Source organism: Triturus cristatus, chromosome 7 (genome assembly GCF_964204655.1).
Source record: "Triturus cristatus chromosome 7, aTriCri1.1, whole genome shotgun sequence".
Lineage (NCBI taxonomy): Eukaryota > Metazoa > Chordata > Amphibia > Caudata > Salamandridae > Triturus > Triturus cristatus.
In genome coordinates, this window is record NC_140590.1 from 305378180 (window position 1) to 305405270 (window position 27091).

General features: G+C 46.4%; 1 protein-coding gene across 3 annotated transcripts in view; it reads right to left on the reverse strand.

Annotated features, from left to right (window-relative positions):
- TTYH1 (tweety family member 1) overlaps window positions 1–27091 on the reverse strand; it is a 251606-nt gene that overhangs the window by 41703 nt on the left and 182812 nt on the right. For all 3 annotated transcript variants that reach the window (XM_085616351.1, XM_085616349.1, XM_085616350.1), the window contains exons 5-6: window positions 17112–17207; window positions 15221–15293 (exon numbers count right to left, since the gene is read on the reverse strand). In XM_085616351.1, the coding sequence (XP_085472477.1) occupies window positions 15221–15293; window positions 17112–17207 (169 nt within the window). The remainder of the gene's footprint in view (window positions 1–15220; window positions 15294–17111; window positions 17208–27091) is intronic.

Consider the following 27091-nt stretch of genomic DNA (forward strand, 5'->3'; position numbering starts at 1 on the left):
CTTATGCAGCCATAAAGTGCTCATGTTCCTCAGGCCTTATGCAGTCATAAATTGCTTACATTCCTCCAGTCGTATGGTGTCATAAAAGTGGTCACATTCCTAAAGTCTTATGAAGTCATAAAGTGCTCACATTCCTCCAGTATTATGGTGTCATAAAAGTGGTCACATTCCTAAAGTCTTATGAAGTCATAAAGTGCTCACATTTCTCTGGTATTATGCAGTCATAAAGTGCTCAGATTTCTCTGGTATTATGCAGTCACAAAGTGCTCAAGTTCCTTCGGTCCTATGCAGTCCTAAATTGCTCGCATTCCTCGAGTCTAATAGTGGCATAAAGTGCTCCCATTCCTAAAGTCTTATGCAGTCATAAAGTCTTCACATTCCTCCGGTTTTATGCAGTCCTAAATTGCTCATATTCCTCCAGTCTCATAGTGTTATAAAGTGCTCACATTCCTCCGGTCCTATGCAGTCCTAAATTGCTCATATTGCTCCAGTCTTATAGTGTTATAAAGTGCTCACATTCCTAATTTCTTATGCAGTCATAAAGTGGTCGCATTTCCCCAGTGTTATGCAATCACAAAGTGCTCACGTTTATGGTGTTCTGCCCATCTCGCGTTACAATGCAACAAATACATCAGCTAGCCGTTAGAACAGTGCATTTCAACCGGCTGAAACGCATAATACACCGACTCAGTGTTTCAATATATAAGCACATATGTAGTGAGCTCCTGTGGAGAAATAATGCTTCTATATGTGATGACACCTGCAAGAACTGGAATATTCCATGAGTTTCCTTTTAAGAGTACTTTGTTAAATATATGGCTTTTGTGATATATTTTTTTCTAAATAAGTGCAGTAAAGTTTCTCATTTGTCCATGTATGGCATTTAGGGGTCACCAGGGGTCGCAGCTGCGATCCCTGACTTGCATCTTGTGACCCCTGGCACTGCCTCCTCAGGGGTCGCAGAATCAGTGCCAGGAACACAGGCCCAACACGTCCTTATGGACGTTGATTGGGGCGCCAATTTTCTTGTTTTCTATAATTTTTTAATGGCACTAATAGTAAAAAATATTATTATTATTCACTGTTAGTGTAATAAAAAATGGATAACAATTAGCTGTATGTAATATGACTCTCCCTGCCAGCTGTGGTAAGTAAAAAATGCCTTTACATGTATGTTGTGTGCGTGATTGCGGGTGAGTGTATTTGTGAGAGACAGTGTGTGTGTCTGTGAATGTGTGTGTATGTGTAAGTGCTTGAGTGTAAGTAAAGGTCAAATGTCGAGTGATGTTGCTTTCGCTGCCCCTGGCATTTTGGTGAATTGACCCCCATGCATTTGATCCGGTGAATTCCCCTCCAAACAACTCTTTGGGTTTTTGTTTACTTGAAACATGGCGCCCACCGCGCCCCCTCCCTTCCGAATCTGGCAGAAGCTCGCCCCGGCCGGCAGAGATGCTGGTTTAAGTAGAGATGCAGGAAGGTGATCGATGCTCTCGCACCTGTCCCGTGTCCGACTGGCAGAGCGGACTGAAAACTGAGCGGCTCTCGGCTACCCCACGCTTTCCGCTGATCCTGTGTGAAAAACGGCTCATTGCCGCGCCTCCACACGCCTGTGTGAGCGAGACCGCCGGGGCCGGGTATTCAGGGCAGCCACAATGTATGCATTCATTCCATTCAGCGCTGTATAGCTGAGAACCACTTCCACCCCTGTGCGGCGGGGGAGGTGAGTGTCGGGAGGAAAGCGTTTAAAGAGCAAAGGGCCCCTTTGTAGTCTCAAGTTCACTCGCAAGGACGTGGGGAGGGGAGCTGCGTGGTCAAACAGGGGTTAAACGTGTTTGGAAAGGGGGGCCTGGGAAAGAGAGTGTGAACGTGACTCGGGCCTAGCCAGCGCCACATTAAAGCCTCATTTCTGATGCTAATTAAACTTGACAGATGCGACAGAGGGAATAACTGACCCGGTGCAGAAAATAGATCAATTAAATTAACATGCGCCACGGGTCTGTGACTGACAGGCATCACCGAGGGTCCGTGGGGGAGATGGGTCGGAGGCGGGCCTCGGGGTTAGCGCAGTGGAGAGAAGATGAAAGGCTTCGAGGCACTCGGCGCTGGGTCAAGCGAGTGAAAGACTGCAGTGTGGGCTGAAGACAGCTGTGCAGTGTCCCTGCCAAGCCTGGCACCCTCGGCTCTCAGCCAGTCCTCGACTTCAAAGTCAAGTGTGGACTACCACCAGTGGCATCCTCTCTGAGAGGCAGGGCGTGCCAGAAAGATGACGCACAACCAGAGAGTCAAAGAATGCATCTGGTATCAGTTTTAACCCACCGGTCCCAATTTGACTTCCGTGAGAACCAGGCATCCTTCCGAGGTCAGAAAATTAAGTAGTGCTAAATTGGGAAATAGAGAAAACTCATTTATTGGTTTGTTGAAGACATCAACTATCATATAAAAGTGTTGTTATACAAGGCCACAAGATATCTATCTGCGAGCCAAAACACTGCTCTAAAACCTGAGGCATGGGGTTCACTGCCTTATAAGTAGGGCTGGGCTAGCAATTCCATTATCAAGTGAAACGTTTAGTCTGCCTGTGGAGTGAGATTGGATCTAATAAATCACTCAATACAGATTTGCAAGTAGAATGGTCAACGCCGTCCCTTCCAGCTGCTTCAACACCCTCCGCATCCTCCGCAAGACCTTCAAGTGGATCCCCCTTGAGTCAAGGAGGACAGTCACCCACGCACTCATCGCCAGCAGACTGGACTATGGAAACGCACTCTACGCCGGCATCAACAAGTTCCTACTCCGCAAACTCCAGACAATACAGAACACCGCCGCCACACTCGTCCTCGGCATCCCCCGACACAAACACATCAGTCAAAACCTACGAAGTCTCCACTGGCTCCCCCTGGAGAAAAGAGTCACTTTCAAAATCCTCACTCACGCATACAAATGCCTACACAACAACGGACCCAAATACCTCAAGGACAGAATCAACTTCCACGTACCCAAAAGAAACCTCAGATCCTCCAACCTCGCTCTGGCCAAAACCCCGCGCATCCACAGAGCCAGAGCAGGCGGAAGATCCTTCTCTCACATTGCAGCCAAGACCTGGAATGAGCTACCGGCAGACATCAGACGCGCTCCCTCCCTGAACACCTTCAGGAAGACCCTCAAGACCTGGCTCTACGGCTAAACAGATCCCCCCACCCCCTCAATGCCATGAGACCCTCATGGGTGAGTAGCGCGCTTACAATTTCCTGATTGATTGATTGATTGAATGGGAAAAATGTGGATTTCTTGCCTGCTCGCCGAAACGTATCTGCATGCGAACTGCCCGCACTTCTCTGGGCATTAGAATGCAATGCATGGAGGTGTGGGCAACCTGCCACAATTCTTATTAGATGAAAGATGGGCCAGTTAGATTGCTGTTCCAGCAATCTGCTTGACAACTCTTCCAACCAATCAAAGTAGGGCATTGTGTTAAGCCCATTCGAGTTGGCTCTTGGTAGCTACTCTAAATAGCTCTTTTGCAAACTGTCTTCAACTCAGTTGTAGAGTGGTCATCTCACTGTGGGCTATGCTCAATAACTTTAAAACAAAATCCTCTGAAATATCCAGATCACTAGCCCAAAGGTGCTCTAGAACCTTGGGATGTGAGTTGCTCTCACCATGACACTAACAACAATCTTCCTCAGAGATCCTACTGTGCATGGACTGCAGGGTCTGGCCATATTAGCCATCTGCCTGAAATCGCTGGCACACAAGTTAATTACATTTGGGACTTGTGTGTAATTAACCTTAAGAGTCAACGTGCATGGTAGCAACCCATATTTGTGTTCGAGTTTTTGGGCCGAAGAGGGGTGGAAGGGAAAACTGACTACCAGGTCTGTTTCCTTGGGGCTCTTCATCTACCAGCATACCAGTGCTCCACACAGAGACGCCATCTTGAGCCTGTTCACTCTAGTTGTTGGAGCCTGGGTGGGGCTTCTTTCTAACTCCCTTGACTATTTGAAGATGAGACAAGCACGGAAGCACAGTTGAAAGTAAGCTGTTCTTTTTCTTATGTAAACAGGGATTTTGATAAAACCTAATGTTTGCAATGTGGGGGAGTCTTTATGGGGTTTTTAAGTATACTATTTGGAAGTGGACTCTGTGTTTGAGTTTTTGGACCGAATTGGGTTGGAAAGGAAATCTGACCACCAGGTCTGGTTCCTTGGGGCACTTAGTCTACCAGCATACCAGCGCTCTGCCCGGAGACGCCATCCTGAGCCTGTTCGCTCTAATTGTAGCCTGGGCGGGGTTTCTTTCTAACTTCCATAACTAGTTAAAGATGAGACAAGTGTGGAAGCGCAGTTGATAATAAGCAAGGCTGTTCTTTTTCTTATAAAAATGGGGAGTTTACCAACTCCTGATGTTTTCAAAGCGGGGTGTTTTTCTGAGGCTTTTAAGTATATTACTTTTAATTTGATTTTGTGTTTTGAGTTTTTGGACCGAATAGGGATGGAAGGGGAATCTGACTACCAGGTCTGTTATCGTGGGGCTCTTAGTCTAACAGCATACCAACACTTCACACAGAAACACCATTTTGAGCCTGTTCGCTCTAGTTGTTAGAGCCTGGGCGTGGCTCCTCTCTAACTCCCATTACTATTTAAAGATGAGGTGAGCACAGACGGGCGTAGAGAGCATCCCACTGATGCTCCAGAGGAATGGCAAAGGCAAGCCCGTCTGCGCGTGTCCACTCCCAGAATGCGACCAGCGCCAGCTATGCTGCCTTTTCTTCTACAGCCATGGATGGAAGAATACTTCTTAGTAAGGAGACCCAAATAGGGTTCCAGCCGCCCAAATGTGGCCATCTCGCACTTGTCTTTTGAAGATAAGGGGGATTTAAATCTGCCCCAACTGCGGTTTCAAGCTGCCTTTGAGTCCTGGACTTCATAATCTTGGTGACCTTCTATGCGTTCCTAGGTTGCATAAAGAGAGAGCTGGGAGTAGATCTTTCTCATTTTTGGGTCCCAGTCTGTGGAACTCTCTTCCAGAATATCTTCGTAGTGTTTCCTCAGAGTCCATCTTTAAGACTCATTTGAAGACTCACCTATTTGAAGAAGTGTAATCGGAGCCTATGTTATTGCGTTATTTGAAGACTTTCCTGTTTAGTTAGGGGAATTAGGACCCTACTTCCCTATCTCAACATATCACTGTTTGGAGCAGCTGCTGGGCTTTAGAAGGTGGTTCATTCGTTCATTCATCCATGGGCATCTGACACTCTTAGTCACATGCTTGAGAATCAAGGGATGCCAAATGGGCTTAAAACAGCTGAAAACATTCTCAATCATGGGCAGCTGGTTCCACACCCTAATGTATATCATAAGAGAACATTTTATTTCTCAAGACTGGGTCATCCATAGGACTTGTGAGGAGCCTTTTTATGAACACCCTGAGCAAACGCCGGCAATCATAGTACACCACTTAGATAGAATGCGTTGTTAGGGCGCTGTCACTAGAATGAAAGTTTCCATTTATAGCACTCCTAACTCCTACCTAAAACTCCTCATCCATATAAGGAGATTGGGCATGTTGTTATTTGTCTATTGGCTGTGGGGAAATGAGAATCAGATAACTCAAGCCACCATTTCTGAAGATACAAACATCTGCCAGCTGCAGAGAGGTCACTCTAAGATCTGCAAAAGAAGATGCAGATTCAAACTGCAACACACCAGATCAGTCATCACCAATATAGACAAAACAACCATAAAACATGGAGAGAAACCACATCACACGTAGGTCTAGACAAACGTCACACAGTCTGCACAATGTAGTCACAAACAGTGATACCCAAAGTAAGTCACTACCAAAACACACAAAGCAACTTAACAGATGTACTAACATCACTTGACCAAAAGGAAACTCACAGCAAATTTAAGATTAAAGGTGCTTATCTGCTCAGCCTACTTCCACAACTGGTGCCTGCAAGTTTTATATATATATTTTTGTGCATGGCTGGCTTGGAGGTGGTGCAACGGGTGCAGTTACACCTGACGCTGAGCTCAGGGGTAAGTGCTCTTTAGAAATATCATATGGGTTTACAAGGACCCCCTGCAGAGTTCCTTGTACATCCAACCGTTTTCAAGCAACAATAAAAATGTCAAGAAAACTCAGGTGATTAATCTTCCTGCTAAATAGAGATCAGAGTTTTGTCTTTGGCTCATCATAAAGTAACAGATAGGGTGAATATGCCTGCAAAGAAACTGTACCATGCAGATCACAGAACTGTGTTTTATGTGGCAAGCTCAGTGGGTTACTGTTTTTGTGACAGAGATCCTTTTTGTTACTTGAAGTTCACAATTTATAATCCTAATGTAGCACAGTGAGCTATGAACTATCATTAAAGAGATGCATGCAAAGTGTATGGTTTAGGTTAGAAAGCTATGTCCTTTTCCCACTCTTTCATTATCCTAATGTTACTAAAGAAGGTTCATTTGGGTAGAAATACATTCTTATTAGTAAAAGCCAACCACTTTTACGTTTCAAATCTTGAGTTTGTGCTTCTTCAGGCTATACGCTCTTGAAATATACCACCTCCCAGTATGGATGCCATATGACTCCAACACCTTGCAGTCCTCTTTGCCTTATGTAACATTGCCTATAGACTGATTTACACATGTATGATTCATTGTCTCTGAGATGAGAGGCACTGTTGGAGGGGGTAGTAAGGCAATCCGTGGACAAGGAGGTCATGGGGGCGCCAACAAAGATTGTTGCACCAGGTGTCACCAGAGCTAAAGACAGCTCTGTTTTTGTGTGTTCTACAGTGCGGTGAGGCCTGACACGGTATCAGAGCTCTTTACAAAGCAGTCAGCAACAAAGTCATAAAGTGAAAGGACATTACAATAAACAGTAACACCAGGTAAAATAATCACAGTTTGGTCCAGGGACTATGCGTAGCAGCGGGGGACATATGGAAGGACAGTGGCCAAGGCAGCCCCTGAGAAGTCAGAGTAGTTCAGGGATAGCAGCTGTAGAGAGGAAGGCAGAGCTCTGTGGTGAGCAAAGAGGGTACCTGTTTTTACTCAGGCACTTTACCTTCCAGAATAAATCACTACTAGGACTAACTGACCTGTTTTAATCCACGCACTTCACATCTACACACACTAGGCCCCTCACCCCCACTGCACCCAACGGCAGGAACAAAAGATCCCCGCCAAAGAGCCCCGTACTGGGTGCCTGTCAGGTATTGCAGCGCCGACCTGACGAGGGGCAGGCTCATATGATGAAGCAGGACACCTAGCTTGCTAGGTGTGTGAGAGCCCTAGTTCAGACAAGGGAATATCTCCCTTGTTTTCTACTCCAGGTGGGACGACCAATCCTTGGTGTCACTGCCACCTGCATCCCCACGTTCATTCACTCACACCCTGTGGAACTTCATACCCTCTTCGCTCACTGTCTCTGTGGGGCTTGTATGCTGGACCTCTTTAAACTTGCCCTTCTGTCCCTCTTGTTTGGTACACAGAGCTCTGTGGTGTCTTAAAGAGACGGCATACAGAAAAAGCTCTAAAAAATTAGATGATTCAGGACATTTTTGTTATTTGAATACATGAAAGTAAAGATTTGTACACAGAATTTGTACGCATAAAAGGAGGGCTAGAGCTCCAAGCCTTGTGACAACCAGAAAAAAATTGGGCTGAGGAATGATGTTCTTGAAAACAAGGATCTGCAGAAAGAGAACATTGAAGTTTCCAAGCAGGGGGGAGGCCCCAGAGTTTTTGTGAGCGGTAACCGGAAGAGGCAGAGTGGATGACTTTGGGAACCCAGTCATCATTTCACTCTGAAGATGCATCGATCTTCACACAGTTAGTGACATCCTCACATCCCATCAGCAGCATCCTCTGGGACACACACAGCACTGCTCCTTAAGGTTTAACACAGTGTGGCACTGTCAGGCAGATCCACTGCCCCTTTTCAATGTCATGATGGAATACTGCCTCCCAACTTGTGCATACAATCACTTAGAGACTACATCTCACTGGCACCCGCCCTGCTCTTCACCATTATATGACCCTCTAAGTTCAGTGGAGCCATTCGGCCCACTCCTACCACCATTATTGAGACATGCACTGACCGAAGAGAAGAATCAAGTGTGACTTTTTTCTGTTCACTTTATTTCCCCCACTTTTATGTATGTCATTAGGGAGGCCTATGGGCGGTATGAGGCACACAGGCCTTGTAGACCATCTCTACTTCAGACTGCCATTGAGGTGGGTGTCTCTGACAGACAGGTGACATTTTGAGGCTATGAAGGGTTGCTATTTTAAAGCCTTTGGCAGCCTTAGCAACCCTATGCCTGAGACCCTTAACTGTCCCCAGACATGGCCTCGAGTCCCTGGTCCCAGATGGGCATCTTGTGAACACGACCTTTGACCTAACAGAGGTGAAAGAACACAACTATTAGATAGACACTCAGGGACTACCATTTACTGTTGTACAGTCAATGTTTCTACTGGGCACATGTGTTTTCCCCTTTCAGAGTGAAAATACTCCCTAGTCTCTGGCAGTCTTTAAATAATAATTCCCTGTTTATTATACATAACACATAATACCACAATTGTGTCCTTTGTAAGTGCTATGAATAACAAAAGTTACTATTATCAAATGTAACTGCAATCATTTGATTAACTCCAGAATGATGACAGGCTGGGATAGCCTTGCCTGAGTTTGGACCCAGAGCCTCATGGCTACTCCATATGTCAACAGCAAGCAAATATCCGGCCGAAGTCATGGTGTCAGCTGTGCTTTGAGGAAGAGCTTCTATTCAGAACGGTTTCTACACCTATGGTGTGTAACAGACCCACCTAAAGACCCTCTCCCTCCCTTGCTCTATATGTGTACAGTATGAAACTCACATCACCTCTCACAACGCTTCCCCTCACTATTTCTGCAACCTCGGCCCATTTTTCATATTTTATTTCCGGCTAAACATGTGACCGTAATTGCATTTTGCAGTTGCAAACTGATGACTTTCAAAAATTGCACGTTTTGTGTTTGCAAAAGAGCTTCGTACAATGGGCTCCTTGGACTTCAGAACACTTTGGCCATATTGTTTCCAAGGTTTCTTATGTACAGGATGTATGTCTGTTGTTATTTTTAATGCCTTTATAATCTGGATCAGTAAGCGCCACATTACCTAGGGCAACGGTCGGATGTCGAAGATTGAATTTTTTTCTTCTCTCTCCTCACTTTCTATGTAGGGCTTTTCATTATAAAAATCAATAAAAGTTATTGGACAAAAAAAGGTTTCTTATAGAGGGAGGATCACTGCTCTTCTCTTCCAAGTCTTCCATTGGGAAGCTAGGTTTTCCCACACTACTATCTGGCTCTGTGACTCGGAGTCATTCGTAACCCCTGTGAATTTGTTGAAAAGTTGCCATATACATACTAGGCAAGTCATTGCACAGCTGAGAGTTCTCCATTTGCTGTGATTGGTAAACCTTCCGATTGCGATACATGCACAGGTGAGATGCCATGGCGGATCCCTCAGTGTGCAGTACTCTAGAATTCTCGCTGGGGCAAGATCAATTTTAGCAAGTGGGTGCATTTCCACAGGGACTGCAACGCGTAACCTCGCAGATGCTTCACATGACCGGGCTGGACCTGACACAGCAGCAGACCAATGAAGGTAATAGCCAGATCCAGGCTGGAAGGAAAAGGTCCTGTGAAGCAGAGAGATGGTAGAGCTGAACAGCCTGGATGGCGACGGCTCCTCGATCGTGCCCCAGGGTAAGGTTGCAGCTCCCGGAGGGTCCTCCATGATGGGAATGCAGAGGTAGCCTCAGAAGAGGCCACGTGAAATTGCTAGCAGGCCTTCTCTGGGGATACAGGTCGCTAGTCGCGGGATCGAGTGTTTGGATCCATCAGGGACAAAGTACGTGAGAGTCAGGAGGTGGGCAGCCATGGTGCCACCAATCCTGTGAGCGGGAGTGAGCAGTGGGTGGTCTCCTACCTAGGTCCGTTGTTGGAACGTCTGTACTTTGGTCTATGTGAAGATTCTTAATCCCAAAATTCCCATGGAAGATTGATTAAAGACTTGAGGATCTGCGACTGAAACTTCATGTATTTGGAGCCCGAGATAGATTTGAACAACTTTTATATCAGAACTAGGGGCTTACCTAAGGGTTGTCAAAATGGGTTACAGTATTGGGATCCGAGAGGACAGGGCCACTGAACAAGCGCGTGCTGGCTCTGCCCCCTGTGACCCAGGGAGGTCGGAGAGGGGAAACCAGGATTATGCCTTATAACAGTAGCAGCGGTGCAGTGGCAGCCTCACTGCTTATGCCTCTCCCACACCCCACGGCCCCCTAGAAGCCTCAGCTCAGACTCTAGTGGTTGAAGTGTGCAAGAGGCGTTCGTGGTCCTGAGGTCTCTGGGAATGTTGCGATGGTCCGGGAGAAGGGCTAAAACGGCTGACATATTTTCTGCTCTGTTCAAGTGTCTCAGTGGGTGTGACCTAGTTTTACTAAAATTTAGATTTAAAAGTACATCACTGGTCTAGAAGCACTATGAAAACCCCCACTAACTTGCATTCAAATGTGCATGGAATATCATAGTTTGTATTATTTTTGCTTTGGGGATGTTTTGTCTTACTTCACAGCTTGAGTAAAGACTGTGGGGCATATGTACAAAGAAATTTAGGAGCGCACCGCTGTGCCAAATTTGGCAGCGACGCACTCCGAGAGTTCCAAATCAAAGGGATGCAGCGTATTTGCAACAATACAACGCACCCCTGTGTTTTCCCTAGTGCTGGCACTAAATGAGCTGCCTAGCCCCAACACAGGCACCCTTTCACTGTAGTGCAAAGGCCTGCATTGCAGGAAGTGATTGTTTCCTGCACATAAACTATCATTCATGGCATTTTCCTCTTTCTATGCCTGCTGCAGAATGCAGCACACATAGAAAAAGCAAAAATGAGGAGAAATTAAAGTATTTCTCCTCGTTTCGCCATTCTAACGCCTGCTCTTGCATGTAGTTAGGTTTTGGCGCTGCCTCCGATTTAGAGATCCTTATAAATCTGGGGCAGCGTAAAAAAGCAGTGGGTGTTGCGGTGGAACACCCACAGCAACACCCATCGCACGCCCCTTTCACGCAGATACCTGCGTGAAAGGGTACCATATTTACAAAGCTCCGCTAAGCCACAAAAAGTGGTAACGCCACTTTATAAATATGAAGCAGGGCAGTGCGACACAGGAACTTCGTTAAAAGTGACATTCCGGTGATGCAACCCCTTGTAAATATGCCCCTGTTTCTGTTGTTTAGTTGCCTTGTCGTGTAGAGGGAAGCCTGTGTGTCTCGGCTTTAGTAAGGAGCGCTCCTGGGTGCCTTCATGTGCTGGGAAAGGACGAGTGGGAACAGCCTGTTGCTATTTGTCACTTCTCGCAGCGCTGCATCATTCATCGCCCTTTCAGCCCGGAGATGTGGTAGGTGGGGTAGGCAAGGGTGTAACAAAGACCCCCGCAGACCCCGCAGTGCGGGGGGGGGGAGGGTCCAGGGGGCATCCTCAGCAAAGTATGCAGGCCTGAGAGCTCCTGAGTGAGCCGGAAGGGGGCCCCTCCATGTACTTTGCTGGGGGGCCCCCTCGAGTTTCGTTACGCCACTGGGGGTAAGTGGTGGGGAGCAGCACAGTACAGTAGATACACCCAGGAGGTCTTAATGCCCACAGATGCCTGTCACAGAGGAGCCATGGCACGACTCTTTAATGATAAAAGGAAAGGAAGGATTCATTTTAGCAAATGAAGTCGAGGGACGACGTCCCCTGCAGTTCCCATCCACTTCGACCTCCGCCATTTCAGCGATCAGCTTCACTCTGTAGCCTGGAGTTGGCATCCTACAGGAAGACGCGATAACTGTGAGCAGCGATAAAGGACAGGACAGAGAGAGGGAGGTAGGAAAGAAATAACGGAGAGGGGCCAGGGAGGTGTGTAGGAGGGACTGATGAAAGAAAGAGAGACAGAAAGTGAGGCAATGGATTCTGAGGAGGTGAGGCCGGAGAGAGAGGGAGGTAATGGAACGAGGGGTGACAGGAAAGCGAATTGGAAGGGGCAAAGTTAGAGTTTGAGAGAAGAGGCGTGTGCAGGAGAAGGAAAAGAACCATGGGTAAGGAAGAGAATAACTATGGAGAAGTAGGGTGTGGCAGAAGAGGGTTTGTGCATGGGGGATGTGTGAGAGAGAAAGGAGGATGACCGAAAAGAAGATGATGCAGGCAAGAGGAGGGTGTGAGTGAAAGAGGCAAGAGTAAAGCCCTGAAGGGAAGAGTTCGGAAGAGAGAACAGAAGGTTAGAGGTCAGAGGGGGGAAATAACGGTGAGAGAGACGGGATTCAGAAGGGTGAGATAGACAATCCATGTCTTTATATTGGACCTCCCCAAAGAAACTCCCAGGTCCTACCCAGGACCAAACTGTGAAGAGAGTCCCTCCAGGTTTTCAAACTCGAGAGGGCCCAGAACTTACTTTTTTGGAATCACAAAGGTTTCGAAGGCTATGCTTGGAACATACAACGTTTGCAGGTTGCAGGAGGTACACACTTCTGGGAAACGTCCTTGACTTTACATACGGAGGCACTTCCACAAGCACCACTCTGTGTAGTGTGCAAATGTGCATGGCGCAATGTCTTACCTCGTATGCGGATCATTTTCCTAAATTTTTTTCATTGGTCTACTGGGAAAATATTTTTCCCTTTTAAGAACCCCTTCCTTTGCACCCCACCAACTTTCGGTATGTTACCTTCCCATTCCCACCCTGGAAACCATTTTCAGGACGGTAATGGATCAGAGGAACTTTTGTGAACATCCCCAGAATTGTAAGTTTGTATGTGAATGCGCACAAACTTTCAGAGCATTCTGGAATATCCATTTCCTGCCCTTAGAAGTAGCTTTTCTGAATCGTTTTATGGGTGTGAAACCATCGTTTCTGATTTGCAAAAGTGTTTTAACAGTCATAAAATGGCCCCTGTTTGAGCGCAAGCTAAACTGGCATAGGATCATGCCCTCTGCACTGCTTAATTTGTGCTGGTGGTTTCCAGTGCTCAGCACCTGCACTGAATCATCAACACTGGCGCTTTAGTTTCATGACCATCAGTTAAGAACACACTCATTTTTTTTTTTACAAACAGCTTTTTATTTAGAACACACTCATTTTTAGTAGGCACAGGAGATTGAGTTTTTGGGAATATTGAGCAGACACCGAGAATCAAATCTGGTTCCCCAACTCCAAAGTCGGCAGTTCTGGCCATTACACCCCATCCTCTCCCCCTTCATGGTTAGTAGTTGGTTCTGTTATAGCTGGTGCTAACAGGAGAAATGGTCTGGTTCAAGCTGCCTCCAGACGAAGCTCCAGCACTCATTTATTTTTTACAAATTAACCGCTCCCTCTGATTGGACCGTGCAAGGCTCTTTTGTACACCTAGGTAGTCGTACAGATCTTGGTTAGCTGCCTTCGCCTACTGCCAGTTCCTTTCTTCCAAGCTATTCTCCTTTCTGGAACTTTGTTTATATATCCTGATTATTCAGTGCAACCAAGGATCTCTGATCCCTAGCACAGCTCCATGTAAGGTAGGACATGGATAACGTGTCAAGGTGTCTCTAAGCGCACTTTCCCCAGTGATTTCTGCCTTGCATACAGTTCTTGCTGCTGCCAGGCAGACAGATTTAATCCGTATCCAGATGTCGGATTATGGTAGGGGGTGCACAGTTCCAGTTTGTGCCATTGTGCACCCTCTGAGCGCGCTCGAGAAAACTAGGGCAGCGTGTAAACAAGAGTGAGCCCTGCAAATAGCGGATAGCACAGACCCTCTTGTCCCTTTCTAAGAGCATTATAGATGACTGCACTCGTGGTTTGCATCTGTTTGCATCTGTGGTGGGTGCACTGATAACATGCCTCTCCAGGGTCTTCTGCCCATGAGCCTCAGTCTATAATACGGTCTAATGCATGAGCGAAGTCATTCCCTCCTTTTCATAGGGCAAGTGCCCATGCACATCAGGGAACACCTACTCTTAAGAGATGGGTAATACAGAGGGGCCACTTACATATGTGGACCCATAATGCAATACAAAGGTCCTTTAGAGGGCAAAATGGCCACAAGCAGCTAGTGTGTTTCTAGGGACATTTCTATAATCTGGCCACAGATATTCTTTCCACGAGAACTGGCTGCAATTGTTGTTCCCTCGATGAGGTTACCCTGGCAAGCATCGGTTGAGCTACCGCCTGGGAATCTCCGAGACTCAGATTCTTTCAATGACTCTTGGTTTGCTTTTGGTTGATGTCAAGACTTGTCCCGCAGAAGCCTTCCGCGAGTCGTTTTTTGCTGCTGGATAGTTTTCCAGCATCGGTATGTTTGTTAGATGAAAAACCACCTGTTGATCATCTCCAGTCGCTTTTCTGGAGCATGGTGTGAACTCACACCTGCTTTTAAACAATTAGGCTACATTGAGGTAAGGTGTTCTTAAGGCCTTCAGGAATTTTAAAGGTATAGTGTCCTTTTATTGAGAATATTATTTAACTCTGGACTGTTTTTTGCGGGTTTATATAGCACAAACTCAGCCCCAGGCCCCTAAAGCGCTTTACATGACATGCACCAGTTACATTACACAAGGTAAGATTCCTTTATTTTTTGTTAGGCACGGGGAGATTACGTGATTTGCCCAGAATCACAGGCTGTTGAGCCGACACCAGGATTTAAACCTTGTCCCCCATTTACAAAGACCTCAGCTCTGGGAGTAATGTCACATCCTCTCCTATTTTTTGCAAAGGAAAGTTTAACTTAAACATTCCTGTATAGTGTTGAAGGATAAAGGTTATTAGTGTGAGGACTTAACCATACTGGAAAACTAATGTACGTTTGTAATGTTTACATACACGTCTTGTTGTTTCTTACTCTACAATGTCACTGATAAATTACTATTTTGTTGATCATGGACAGTGTTAGCGGACACAGTCACTGACTGATTATGAAAACGAAACTTTAGAAAACAATTTATATCAGGAGGTGGGTCCCAGTGCATTGAGGAAGTGATGAGGGAAAGGTAGTCCATGGGAATGCACGATGACATCAGGATGACCCGAAGAATTTGTTTCCGGAATTATCTTTTGGAGTCAACCAGCCAACCTACAGAGATGGGACACAAACCCTTAAGGATGGACAATAAGACAGACAGACAAAACCGTTGATTGGGTGTTTGGAGACTCACCACAGCCGCTGCCGTCTCCAGCCCCATGGATCCCCAACTCAAGATGAGAACGAAGAACGACATCACCGTCATTCTAGAAAAAGGAGAACAGAGGTCGGAGATGGATGTGTCAGCACGTTGTCATAACTATCCAACAGTAGACACCCCTATATCACCTGGAGAATAAACAGGACAGGGCTCTGCCTCACATTCGGATGACTTCAAAGTAGTGAATCCTCCACTGCTTAGAGAAAGTCCCATTGTGGCATTAATGTGTGTTCCAGAGGGAATTATCATGAGATAATGTGCTCTGAAGTGAAGGCAAAGGCATATAAGGAGTGTGAATGGCAATTATCTAAATGAAAATGCACTCATTAAAGCTTTCAGAAAATGCACAGTGGGACCAACATTCATTCAGAGAAGTCTCTAGGGATCATTTTAGCTTTTGCCTAATATACTTGCAAAGCAATGTAGGTCGATTCAAATTGTTGTGTGATATCATTAAGAGTACTTTGAGAAGAGCTAAGAAGCAGAAGTCAAAAACACTTTGCCAGTCATATTCTGATTGGTTGGTAGAATGTAATTACATTAAATTTTCCAAGTTCTCGAAAATGGGTCTTTATTAACAGTTAGAGCCCTCACTGTGAGCATTTAGATTCCTCAGCCCATGGACTGCTAATATTGGAATGACAGGGATGCGGGGGATGATTGAGGGTATTGGCAGAGCTGTTTGTGGATCCCTGTTCTGAAGTAGTAAATGTGGCAACAATTCAGGAATAAGCCACATTGGTACCGGTGTTTTGATGTCTCAGTCTAGAAAAAGCAGATCTTTAGCAGGCTAGGACTGAGGTGTTTGGTAAGAGACATACAGTGGTTTCAGTACTAGAATGTTTGGGAGTGCTGTGGGTCAGCCGTGGCGTGAACTGGCAAAGCACTGTGGTGCCCCGTTACAGGAACAGTAAAGGCGTCTGCGGGTGAGGACTGAAGTGCGCTGGACGAGACGAGACGTGCTAGGCTGCTAGCACTGGGATTCTGAGGAGCTCTGTTGAATAGCTGGGTGTGCGGGAGGTCAGATGGGAGGCACATGGAAGGTACGTCCATGAAGCTGTGTACAGGTTAGCTGCCCACTGCAAGGACTAGGGCACGGCAGAGACTTACATATCCATTAAAATTTTGTGAATGAGCAGAGAATCCAACTGGCTTTTTGTGAGGGGCGTAACGTAGGCCCCTGCAATCAGTTAGGTGAAGGGGGTCCCAACCCTTCAAGGCCCCCGCCATTCAGGGGGTACCCATTCCGCCTAGGCCAATCTATATCTTTGAGATATGAGAGACACAGGGGCCCTCTTCCCATTCAGAAGGGGGGGGGGGGTTCCTATCATTTTAAGCTACGCCACTACTTTGTGCATCTGGCAGCACATTTGCAAAGAAGCGTTGCATCACTTGGAGAGGGCAGAACTGCACCATATCTTCCTAGAAATGTAGCAGTTCTGCTCTCTCCAAGCGCTGGCACACTTGTGGCAGCCTAGCGCCAACGAAGAAACCATTGCGCCATAGGGCAAGGGTGCTTTGTAAGCCTTGGCCTCGAGATATACGAGGGTGGTGCAAAAGCGCATCTTACAGATTTTGTTTTAAATAACTCTTTATCTAATGCTGAAACTATGGGACATGATACCAATAGTAGGAAGCACCCGATTTCAGACACTTACGCACTCCAAGAAACGGAAATACAACAACCTGGTGTTACATTTTTCCCCCTAGACTCAGCAAGCCGTCTATATGCATGTAAACACAGCCAGAGAGGAGGCTGCCGCACCATCAGCATGGTGATGGGCAGCTTCGTGCGTGTCCCGCCCCCTTTCTTGTTTTCAGAAAGGCCGCAGTGCGCGTATTGAACACCAGGTGGCATACTTACACAATAACCAGCCACTTGATCTGCTTGGCGAGTCCCAGCAAAGTGAAGAGGCAGATAATGAGATCGAGGAGGAGCAGTAGTATGTAGGCCAGCCACCTGCAGGGACAGAGGGAGAGAGTCAGTCAGTGAATTCAAGCGGGAAACTTTGAGGGAGGGCATCCCCTCACACACTGACGCTGCACAGCGACACAAGGAGTAAATAAGAGGCTTGTTTAGTGCTGCGCGGGAAAACGACCTCTAAAACCGGTGTATAACATCTAAAAAACCTCCGAAAGTGCAAGGGCTCAAAGTTTTTCTTAAGAACCCACCATGCCGAATACCCAGTGGCACCGTCACCCCACTGCCCTCAGAGCAGTGGAAGAAGGGAAAATAAAATGATAATAACACAAAGTTATTATAATTTTATTTTTTAGTACGGGCTACGGGGCCAGGATAAGGCAGGGCTGGGGTCACAGGGAGCAGGAAATATGTATGCACCATAAGTGCGCATGACTGTTTGGCCGGCCGTCTTGGGTTAGCCAAACAGTTATGCGTACTTAGCATTCTGTCAACTGCTGTGTCGCACAGCCAGCTGGAGACCAGTCCCATTTTGTCAACTGCTGTGTTGCACAGCCAGCTGGAGACCAGTCCTAATGCTCAGACCAATCATGACCCTGCTGTCATGCTGGTGACAGCAGCGTTGTGATTGGCTTAGGGGAGCTGTGTGCTGCCGGAAACCAGGAAGAAGAGAAGAGGCTGGAAGAGAAGTTGCAACCGTAATCAGGTAAGTGATCTTTTAAAGTTTTTTTAATCCTCTTCCTGCGGCCCTACCACCCCTGCTCTGTAGCAGCCGCCACTGCGAATATCAAGGCGGCTGCCTCTCCGTTTCACCTAATGCCTCTTTATTCCAACAGCCTACAGTTCTAACTCTTTTTTATTTCATTTTTGCAGGGTCTTTTTATCCCAGTTTTTTCAAATAGTCACTGTTTTACAAATTTTCACATCCTCTTTCTTTCTATCACTTCTGCCTTTTCCTGTCTTGCTCTTTGTCAAAGTCTGATGATTAAAAATAAGACCTAGTCCCCAAAAATGAATGTCTCTGCTTGCCATCTACAGCCAAGGCCATCTATTAAGCACTGTTAAAACCCCACAGTGCAATAACGATTTGGGCAGGGTTGATGCCAACCTGATAGTTGTGGTTAACTGGTCCTATTAGGGGGCAGAGGAAATGTGCTTTAGTGAGAAAGGCATCGTCATGCACTTGTCAGTAACGGTAGGGAATACGTTTACTAGACCTTTTTTTGGTTCCACAGAATTACAAACACCTTTGACATTTATTTGAAGTTATAGATGTAATAGCGCAAGCCTTCATGTTCTTTTTTTGGGGGGGGAGTTTCATATAGCGTGTACTCGACCTGAAGGTATCAGAGCTCTTTACACAAGCACCAGCTGCGTTACAGACGGACACATTCATTTTTGTTAGGCACGGAGAGATTAAGCGATTTGCCCTGAATCCCAGGAATTGAACGTCCCTGCTGAGGCGTGAACCCGGTTCCCCAGCTCCGTGGCCGACCGCCTTAGCCGTTAGGCCACACCCTCTCCCCAATCTTAATATCGCCCATCTCTTGGTAGTTCTCAGAGAACTCTTTAGTAGCCTTTTGCTGCTGGAGAGTATTGTGCAAACTGTGGAAACTATGACCTTATTTACAGTATGGAGGGCAGGATAATCTGTCAAAATGTGGTGGATATCCCACCTGCCATATTACAAATGCGATAGACTATAATTCTCTTGTATCACTGCAGACAGGATAGCGCGGGTGGAGGAGCATCACCCCGCAGGAAAAATAAAATGATAATAACACCATGTTATTATTATTTTATTTGATTATTTCATTTTTCAGAAGGCTCTAAAGGTGAGGAGCAGGGCTGCCCACAGAGCAGGGGGAGGAGTGGTGAGCACTTTCTAAGTGTGCATGACGGTTTGGCCGTTCGTCTTGGGGCGACCAAAAAGACATGCGCACTTAGCATGTTTTCCACCTGGCTGTATTGCACAGCTTGGGTGGAGAACATGCACAGGCTGCCACTGCCTGTCTGAGCACTGAACCATGGTACTCAGACCAATCACAACAGTGCTGTCATGCTGGTGACAGCAGCGCAGTGATTGGCTAGGGGAGTCTGCTTTCTGCATCAACCATAGAGAATGGAGGAGAAGCGGCAGCCGGCTGGTAAGTGAATTTTTCTTTTTTTCTTAATCCCCCCTCCTTCTGCCTCACCACTACTGCCCCGTAGCAGCCGCTACTAGATAGCAGACACATTTGTGATGGAGTGTACCATCCCCCAAACTCTAAATAAGGCCATATGTTTCCTCCCGTTATTCTGCAAATTACAGGGCGGGCTGAGAAGAAAATATGACAGCAAGTGCTGCTGCTAATAATATCACTGGCTGAGCTCTTTCTGAGATAGGTACTAGTAAGTTAATAATTGGGGCAAGACACGTGATGTGTGACCTTATCACTGGTAGGGTAAAAATCACATCACATAATTCTTATTCTCAGAGATGAGTTGCTGCACATGAGATTGACCCTGAAGAATATCACTGAGATGAGGTGCGCCATGTTAGATTGATATCACAGAAGATCTCTCAGAGGACCTAATGAGGTGCTCAATGTTAGACTGATACTGCAGAAGATCTCCCAGATGACCCGATGACGTGCTCCATGTTAGATTGATATTGCAGAAGCTCCCTGGGAGGAGCTGTTGAACATGACAAAGTTACTGGAGAAGATCTCTGTGAGGAGCTCCTCCAGATGAGGTTGATATTGCAGAAGATCTCTGAAAGGAGGTGCTTCACATGATATTGATATGTTACGTTATATTTATTTGTACAACGCATGGCTACTCCGCAGAGTGTCCCAGCGTGTGCAGTGGAAAAGGAAACTAAAGCCAAGCAGCAGCTAGAAAAGAAGTGTTTTAAATTTTTTCTTGACGATCATAGGATCTTGGATGCCACGCAATGTCAGTGGCAGTGTGTTTCAGGCCAAGCCAGCTTTCCGAACAAAAGAGCTCCCACCAAGCCTTTGGCGGCTGAACCTAGGGGGTCTGCATCAGAAGTTGAGTGGAGTAGCGCAACTGTCTCCCTGGGTTATAAAAAGCAAATCTCTTCTGTAGATAGATAGGGCCTAAGCCATAGAGGGCCCTATGTGCAATGGTCAGCATGTAACATTTTATTTGAGACTCCACAGGGAGCCAGTGCAGGGTGCGCAAATGAGCGCGCACAGTGCAACTATTTGACAGACCCAGTAGGAGTCTAGCCGCCGAGTTTTAGACTACTTGCAGTTTCTTTAAAAGATAGCCAGGGATACCCGCAAAGAGTGCATTAGCATAGTCCTAGCGGGACAGGATCACGGCACGGACCACAGTTTCTTTAGCAGGTCTAGGAAGAAGAGGGAGGAACTTCCTCAGCGTTTTCAAAGTGCCAAAACAGGTCCCAGCTAGCTTCTTGACCTGTGTTGAAAAGTTCAAATTTTCATTGAACCAAACATCCAGATTTTTTGCAGCATTTCTCTCTGCACAGGGCAGGGGAAGCCAGGGGGCTACAGCCTCTTTCTGAAGTCGGCCAGAAATGAGCCATACAAGAGAATCTCAGACTTCCCTTTGTTACACTTCAGCTGCGCCTGAGCAAGCCAGTGAAAAACAGAGGACAGGCAGTGTTGCGCAGCAAGGACTGAGTCATCATCCCTACCCCAAGAGAACAGAAGCTGAGTGTCATCAGCGTAGGCCATCACCTTAGCCCCTAATGATTCCGCCAGATAAACCATCGGAGTAACATATATGTTAAAAAGAAGGGGGCTAAGGGATGACCCTTGTGGGACTCCAGTGTCCACCTGCTGAGGCACCGAGGCATACGGAGGGAGCCAGACCTGCTGTAACCTGCCTTCTAAGAAGGACCTGATCCAACGCAGCACAGACCCGGATATGCCCATCTTCGAGAGGCGATCAAGGAGCAAAGAGTGGGGCACAGTATCGAATGCCGCCGAGAGATCTAGCATAACCAGAGCTGCTCTCTCGCCGGCATCCAAACCTTCCCGGATCGCCTCTGCCACCTCTAGCAATGCTGACTCTGTGCTATACGATGGCCGGAAACCAGATTGTGCCGGGTGAAGCAGACCCGATACCTCCACAAAATTGGTAAGTTGATTCGTGACCACCTTCTCGCAGACCTTAGCCAAACTTGGCAGAAGCGAGATTGTGCGGTAGTTACCGGGTAGCAACGGGTCAAGGGATGGCTTCTTAAGAAGAGGAAGAATTAATGACTACTTCCAAGACACCGGGACAACGGCCTCCTGAAGAGACATGTTAACCATTAGATTAACTTCGGGATTAATGATGTCCGCAGCAGCAGCCAGGAGTCTGGCAGCACAAGGGTCATTTGGTGAACCCGACTTCAAAGCTTTAAGGATTTTAAGTGAGAAGGATGGATCTATTGGCATAAAAGTGGAGAGCGAATTGGCGGGGCCGGCAGCCAATTGCCCCGACGGAGCGACTGTAAACACCCTGGTAGGGGGCGTGAAAGTATCTTGTATACTGCATATTTTGTCCCAAAAAAACTTAGAGAGAATGTTGCACCAGGACTCCGAAACTGGTGCAACATGTGCCTGAGCGCTGGGGGGCATAAAACTTTGCATAATTGCAGACGATCCCGAGAAGCACTGCTGCATAAGATATCGTTAATGCAGACGATCTCTGAGAGGAGCTAGCATGAGACTGATACTACAGACGATCACTGAGAAGAGGTGCTCTGCATTATATTGATGCTGCAGTAGATATCTCAGAGGAGCTGATGAGGTGCTCCATGTTAGAGGGATATCTAACATGGAGATAATCACTGATAGGACCTGTTGTAACATGAGTTTGATACCTCTCATAAGAAGAGCTGCAGCTCATGAGCCTGATATTACAGAATATCTCTCAGACGAGCTGCACTACATGAGATTGATGCTACAGTATATCTGGCAGAGTAGCTCCGGTAGATAAGATTGATCCCACAGAAGGTCGCTGATAGGAGCTGCTGCACATGATATTGATACTACAGAATATCTCTCAATTGCCCCGACGGAGCGACTGTAAACACCCTGGTAGGGGGCGTGAAAGTATCTTGTATACTGCATATTTTGTCCCAAAAAAACTTAGAGAGAATGTTGCACCAGGACTCCAAAACTGGTGCAACATGTGCCTGAGCGCTGGGGGGCATAAAACTTTGCATAATTGCAGACGATCCCGAGAAGCACTGCTGCATAAGATATCGTTAATGCAGACGATCTCTGAGAGGAGCTAGCATGAGACTGATACTACAGACGATCACTGAGAAGAGGTGCTCTGCATTATATTGATGCTGCAGTAGATATCTCAGAGGAGCTGATGAGGTGCTCCATGTTAGAGGGATATCTAACATGGAGATAATCACTGATAGGACCTGTTGTAACATGAGTTTGATACCTCTCATAAGAAGAGCTGCAGCTCATGAGCCTGATATTACAGAATATCTCTCAGACGAGCTGCACTACATGAGATTGATGCTACAGTATATCTGGCAGAGTAGCTCCGGTAGATAAGATTGATCCCACAGAAGGTCGCTGATAGGAGCTGCTGCACATGATATTGATACTACAGAATATCTCTCAAAGGGGCTACTGCACAGGACATTGTTGCTGCAGAACATCTCTCGGAGGAGGTGCTGCACAAGAGATTATTACTGCAGAAGATCTCTGAAGGAAATGGCTCTTACCAGTGTGCTTTCCCTCGACTTCTTGCTTTTCTCTTTTTCATTTTTCCATTGCTCTTAAGACTTTGAGCATGTTTGACGCTTCTGTGCAGGGCCAAAGCGCTCTGCTCCTCATATACATACTGGCGATTGGTGTATATAGGATTGGCTGATTCGAGTTAGCTGTAAGTTGCTTGCCATGGAGTAAGACCTATACCCGGGGCATGCATCTCGAATGCCCCTCCGTGGGCCTGCCGCACTGGTTGTGCCATCCACGGAGGTAGCTCATCATTTGTGCCACAGGTTTTCCCGGATGGTGCTTGTGTGCATGGGTTGCTGTCACTCGACTTGATGTTTACAAAGCTGCGTGCCAAGGTTCTGCATGTCTCTTGCTATATCGGAGTTCTCCCTGGTGATGGTGCGGTGTTGGGAAAAGGTTCGGCATGTGGATGCATGCATTACCTGCAAGGGGCGAGGATTGCACACAGTGGTGTATTCGGTACAACAGGGCCTGCTTCTCACATTCAATTAGCATGAGGGGGTGTTGGGAAAGGCTTTTGAGCATTATCGGCTATGGGCAGAATAGTAGCAGTATAGTGCTTGGTATTGATGAGCTCATAATGACGGATGCTCTCTGGTAGTGGAAGTGGGTTAGACATTACGGGGATTGAAATGACTCTTTGGGAAAGTGGGCATTTTGATGCTCGTGGCTCTGTGTGCCTGTCGGCCTGTCTCCTAATTCACAGCTGGGTGCTAGGGAGGCAGCCACATCTGTGCATACCTGATAGAAGGCCATAAACTAAGGGCTCATGGGAAAATGCAAACCTCTGACTTTGAGGAGCTTTTCTGGGACGGTTATGTTGGAGTGAAATTGGCACCTGCATTCCAAGGGGACCGGGTCTTGTCCCCACTATAGATAATGATCAAACCTCCTGGGGTAGGATGACAGACAGGACAACATTTAGAGAGGCCTCTGCATGTCAAAGGTGGCCTTTTGAACTGATTGTATCTTCAAAGGCCAATGTGGGTATAGCTACTTGGGCTCTGGCCTCCAAAAGTGTAGACGCTTTTGGATTTGGAGCCATACTATGTTGGTTCACTCTGGGACATCAACCTGAGGGATCATTAGGGCAAGAGGGACTGCAACTGGACTATCTGCAGACTTTTGGTGGCCCGGAGCTTGTTGTGCTCTAGGAAGGGGATTATCACTTGGTAGATTTTACCTGGACATTGTTGGCATGCAGCTAAGTGCCAACTGTCGTGGCCTTGGTCCCAAAGTACTCTCCAAGGGCCAGTGAGCTGGCCTCCTGTCCATGGGATCCTAGGGACACAAAGGATTTCACTGTCTCCACATAATCGTAAGGACCGCATGAGGTGTGGCGGAGACAGGTGGAAGTGATTGTGGTTGGGACAAGGACCGTGTTGACTTACATCACCATCTTGCTGTGCTAGAGGAGTGTGTGCATAAAGATCAGCAGCCACCTAAGGTGCCCGGGACATGAGGAGTTTGAGGAGTGCTGCGGAAGCTTGCAGAGTCCAAGGGACCCGTGCTTGCAACCAGGGGACTTGTGCTAACTTGCGCTCCACAGAGTGTGGTGCCCGAGAGTTATTGGGGGAGCCTGATTTGGGAGCCGAGACGGTCTTCGGCCTCCAGATCGGGAGGATGACAGTGCCTGACATTGCGGCCTCTGTCCCAGGTCGTTGGCTCCCTCTCCTTGGGCTCATGACACAATTTGCTCTGTTGTGGAGAACACTGTGATGAGGCCAGAGAGGTTGTGTGTGCCTTGTAGGCACCTACAGCTGACTGTCGAGGGCTACAGAAGGTCACACCTCCCCTTGAGGGTAAACATTTCTCCAGACTTGGAAGTGCGCCAGCTTCCTGGGTCACAACCTTTTGTCTATGGGGGATTGAACCCCGCACTCGTGCAGGTGCCACCGGGCACCTGGAGGTCTAAGCCGGATGGACAAAACAAAGCAACTGTTTCTTTCTGTGTTAGGTGGTTCCGAATGTCTAGCCAACGGGGCTCCAACAGGGGCAACGTGTATTGTTGGCTAGTGTAGTTGAATGACTGAGGGGCTGGGCCATGAGGCATAGTCAAAAACCTGTGACTGTTTGACAGTTCTGCTAATGGGAGAGTCCAACAATTGCATATAATTGTAAAGTGCATATACAATGTGTGCTTTGTTTAGATTTCATTAGAGAAATTTGACAATTGTGTATAGCTGTAGAGTGTATATACAATGTGTATCTCACTTTGATTTCAGTGTGTATGTGTGTGTGTAATACAAAGACAAGTGTTTTATGCATACGGTGTGGAGTATTTTTGTAGCGCAAGCAGTGTTTCGCGAGGGTGGAGGTTGTGCTAACACTTTACACTCGAGCGCTGAGGATAAGCCTGACTGCTCTGTGTCAAGCTACCAGAGGGTGAGCACAGGGTATCAGACAAGTGTATCATACTCATCATATTTAGAACTGTGAATTCTGAATGGCTTCGATGCGTCTCAGCCAGCCCTAAACCACTGGGTCCAACAATCTCTCAGATTAGTTGCCACACAGCAGACTATTACTGCAGACAATGTCTTAGAGTAGCTGCTCTACACAAGATTGTTAATGAGGTTGTCTCTGAGAGGAGCAGCTCCAGAATTTATTGTTACTGTAAAAAGTCCTTAAGTGGAGCTTCTCAACAAGATATTGTTACTGCTGAAGATCTCCGGGAGGAGATTATTGTCCAGCGCCACAACTTTCTCCATGAGAGAAGTAATGGGAAGATAAGCAGCTTTTCATTTTTTATACAGAAGGCACCGTGAATAAATCCTTTTGGATGGCTGGCATCCAAACCTTCAGCTTCCCAGTTTTGCCTTGTTTGGATGCATTGTTTCTAGCACAGCACCAAAGTAGAAATGTGCCAGGCTGCACGTGAGTAGGGTGACATCACTGTTGGACTCAAAAGAAGCCCACAGTGTAGCTGGCATGGTTCCGTGGCACTAGGCGTTAAGCAGATTCCAATCTGTGGCTATAAGACTCACTAACAGATGCTGTTATCAAAGCCTTTTATAAACGGCATTCCTTTTGGAAGAGTTTTGGGGCATCTCTGCAAAATCCTCAATCTCTTGTAATCTTTCTATTGGTATGTTCATCTGATGATGAGATCTTTCTACAGTTCCCTATGCCCACCCAGCAGAGTCTTTTTATATGGGGATACTTGCCTGGTAATACCTCAATATGTGATTTGTTTTTACTATGGTGCATCATGACTTTCCCCCTCAATCTGAAGTTGGTGGAAATTGTGCTAAGCGGTGACAAAGTCAGCCTTTGAGACAGCTTTAGTTCTCTCGCCAGACTAATGTTTTTCCCAAAAAGTCATACACAATATACATACATAGAGGGACTGCTAGTCAGCGGTCTGCATCCATTGATCTGATAAATTGTCATTCAAATTCTGCTTCTGCCCACCACAGCGTACCGTATGGGACAACAAATCAGTCTACTTTCCCCATTGGCTCCATTTACTTTGAATGACTGCACAAAGCGTGTGCACATTGTTTACAACCACTTAAAAATAGTTCCTTTATCTACAGTGGCAAAGCTGGTTCCAAGTGTGGTTTTAAAAACATTTTTTATCACCTTTATATAATGACTATTCATTTTGCCAGTACTTCAGATGCCCACATAGATAGTGATTTATTTTCAATATCTTTTTTAAAGTTGCTATTATAAAGAGTTCGACTGACATTGCAACACTGAAGTCTCCGGCAACTTCAGCACGCAGTGGAAACATGGTGATTTCTACATGTCGCAAAAAATGCTGACATGTGTGGCACAACTGAAAAGCATCTTATATTAAAAAACACTAGTAAAAAAGCTACATCAATAAATGCTTTTTAATTCGATACTTTTAGCATATGACGGCAACATTTAGGTGGCAACATATTTTCTTTTAATTTGTATTTTAGTGGCATATGCTTGCTAAAAGAACTTAAAAACAATTAACCATATATGTTTTATGTTTACTAAATTGTTGTTCCACTTATCGTTTTGTTTTCTGTACAAAAATCAATAAATAGGTTCTAAAAAAAACTATTAACCATTAGCGCCTAGACACCCTCACGGGTGAGTAGTCGTGCTATATATACTGATTGATTGACTGATTGAACCATTGCACCAGCATGCGAATGTCAGAACTATTTGTGTTGCCAAAGTATGTTTCTCTGTAGTATTAACTAAACACCTCTAGTATTA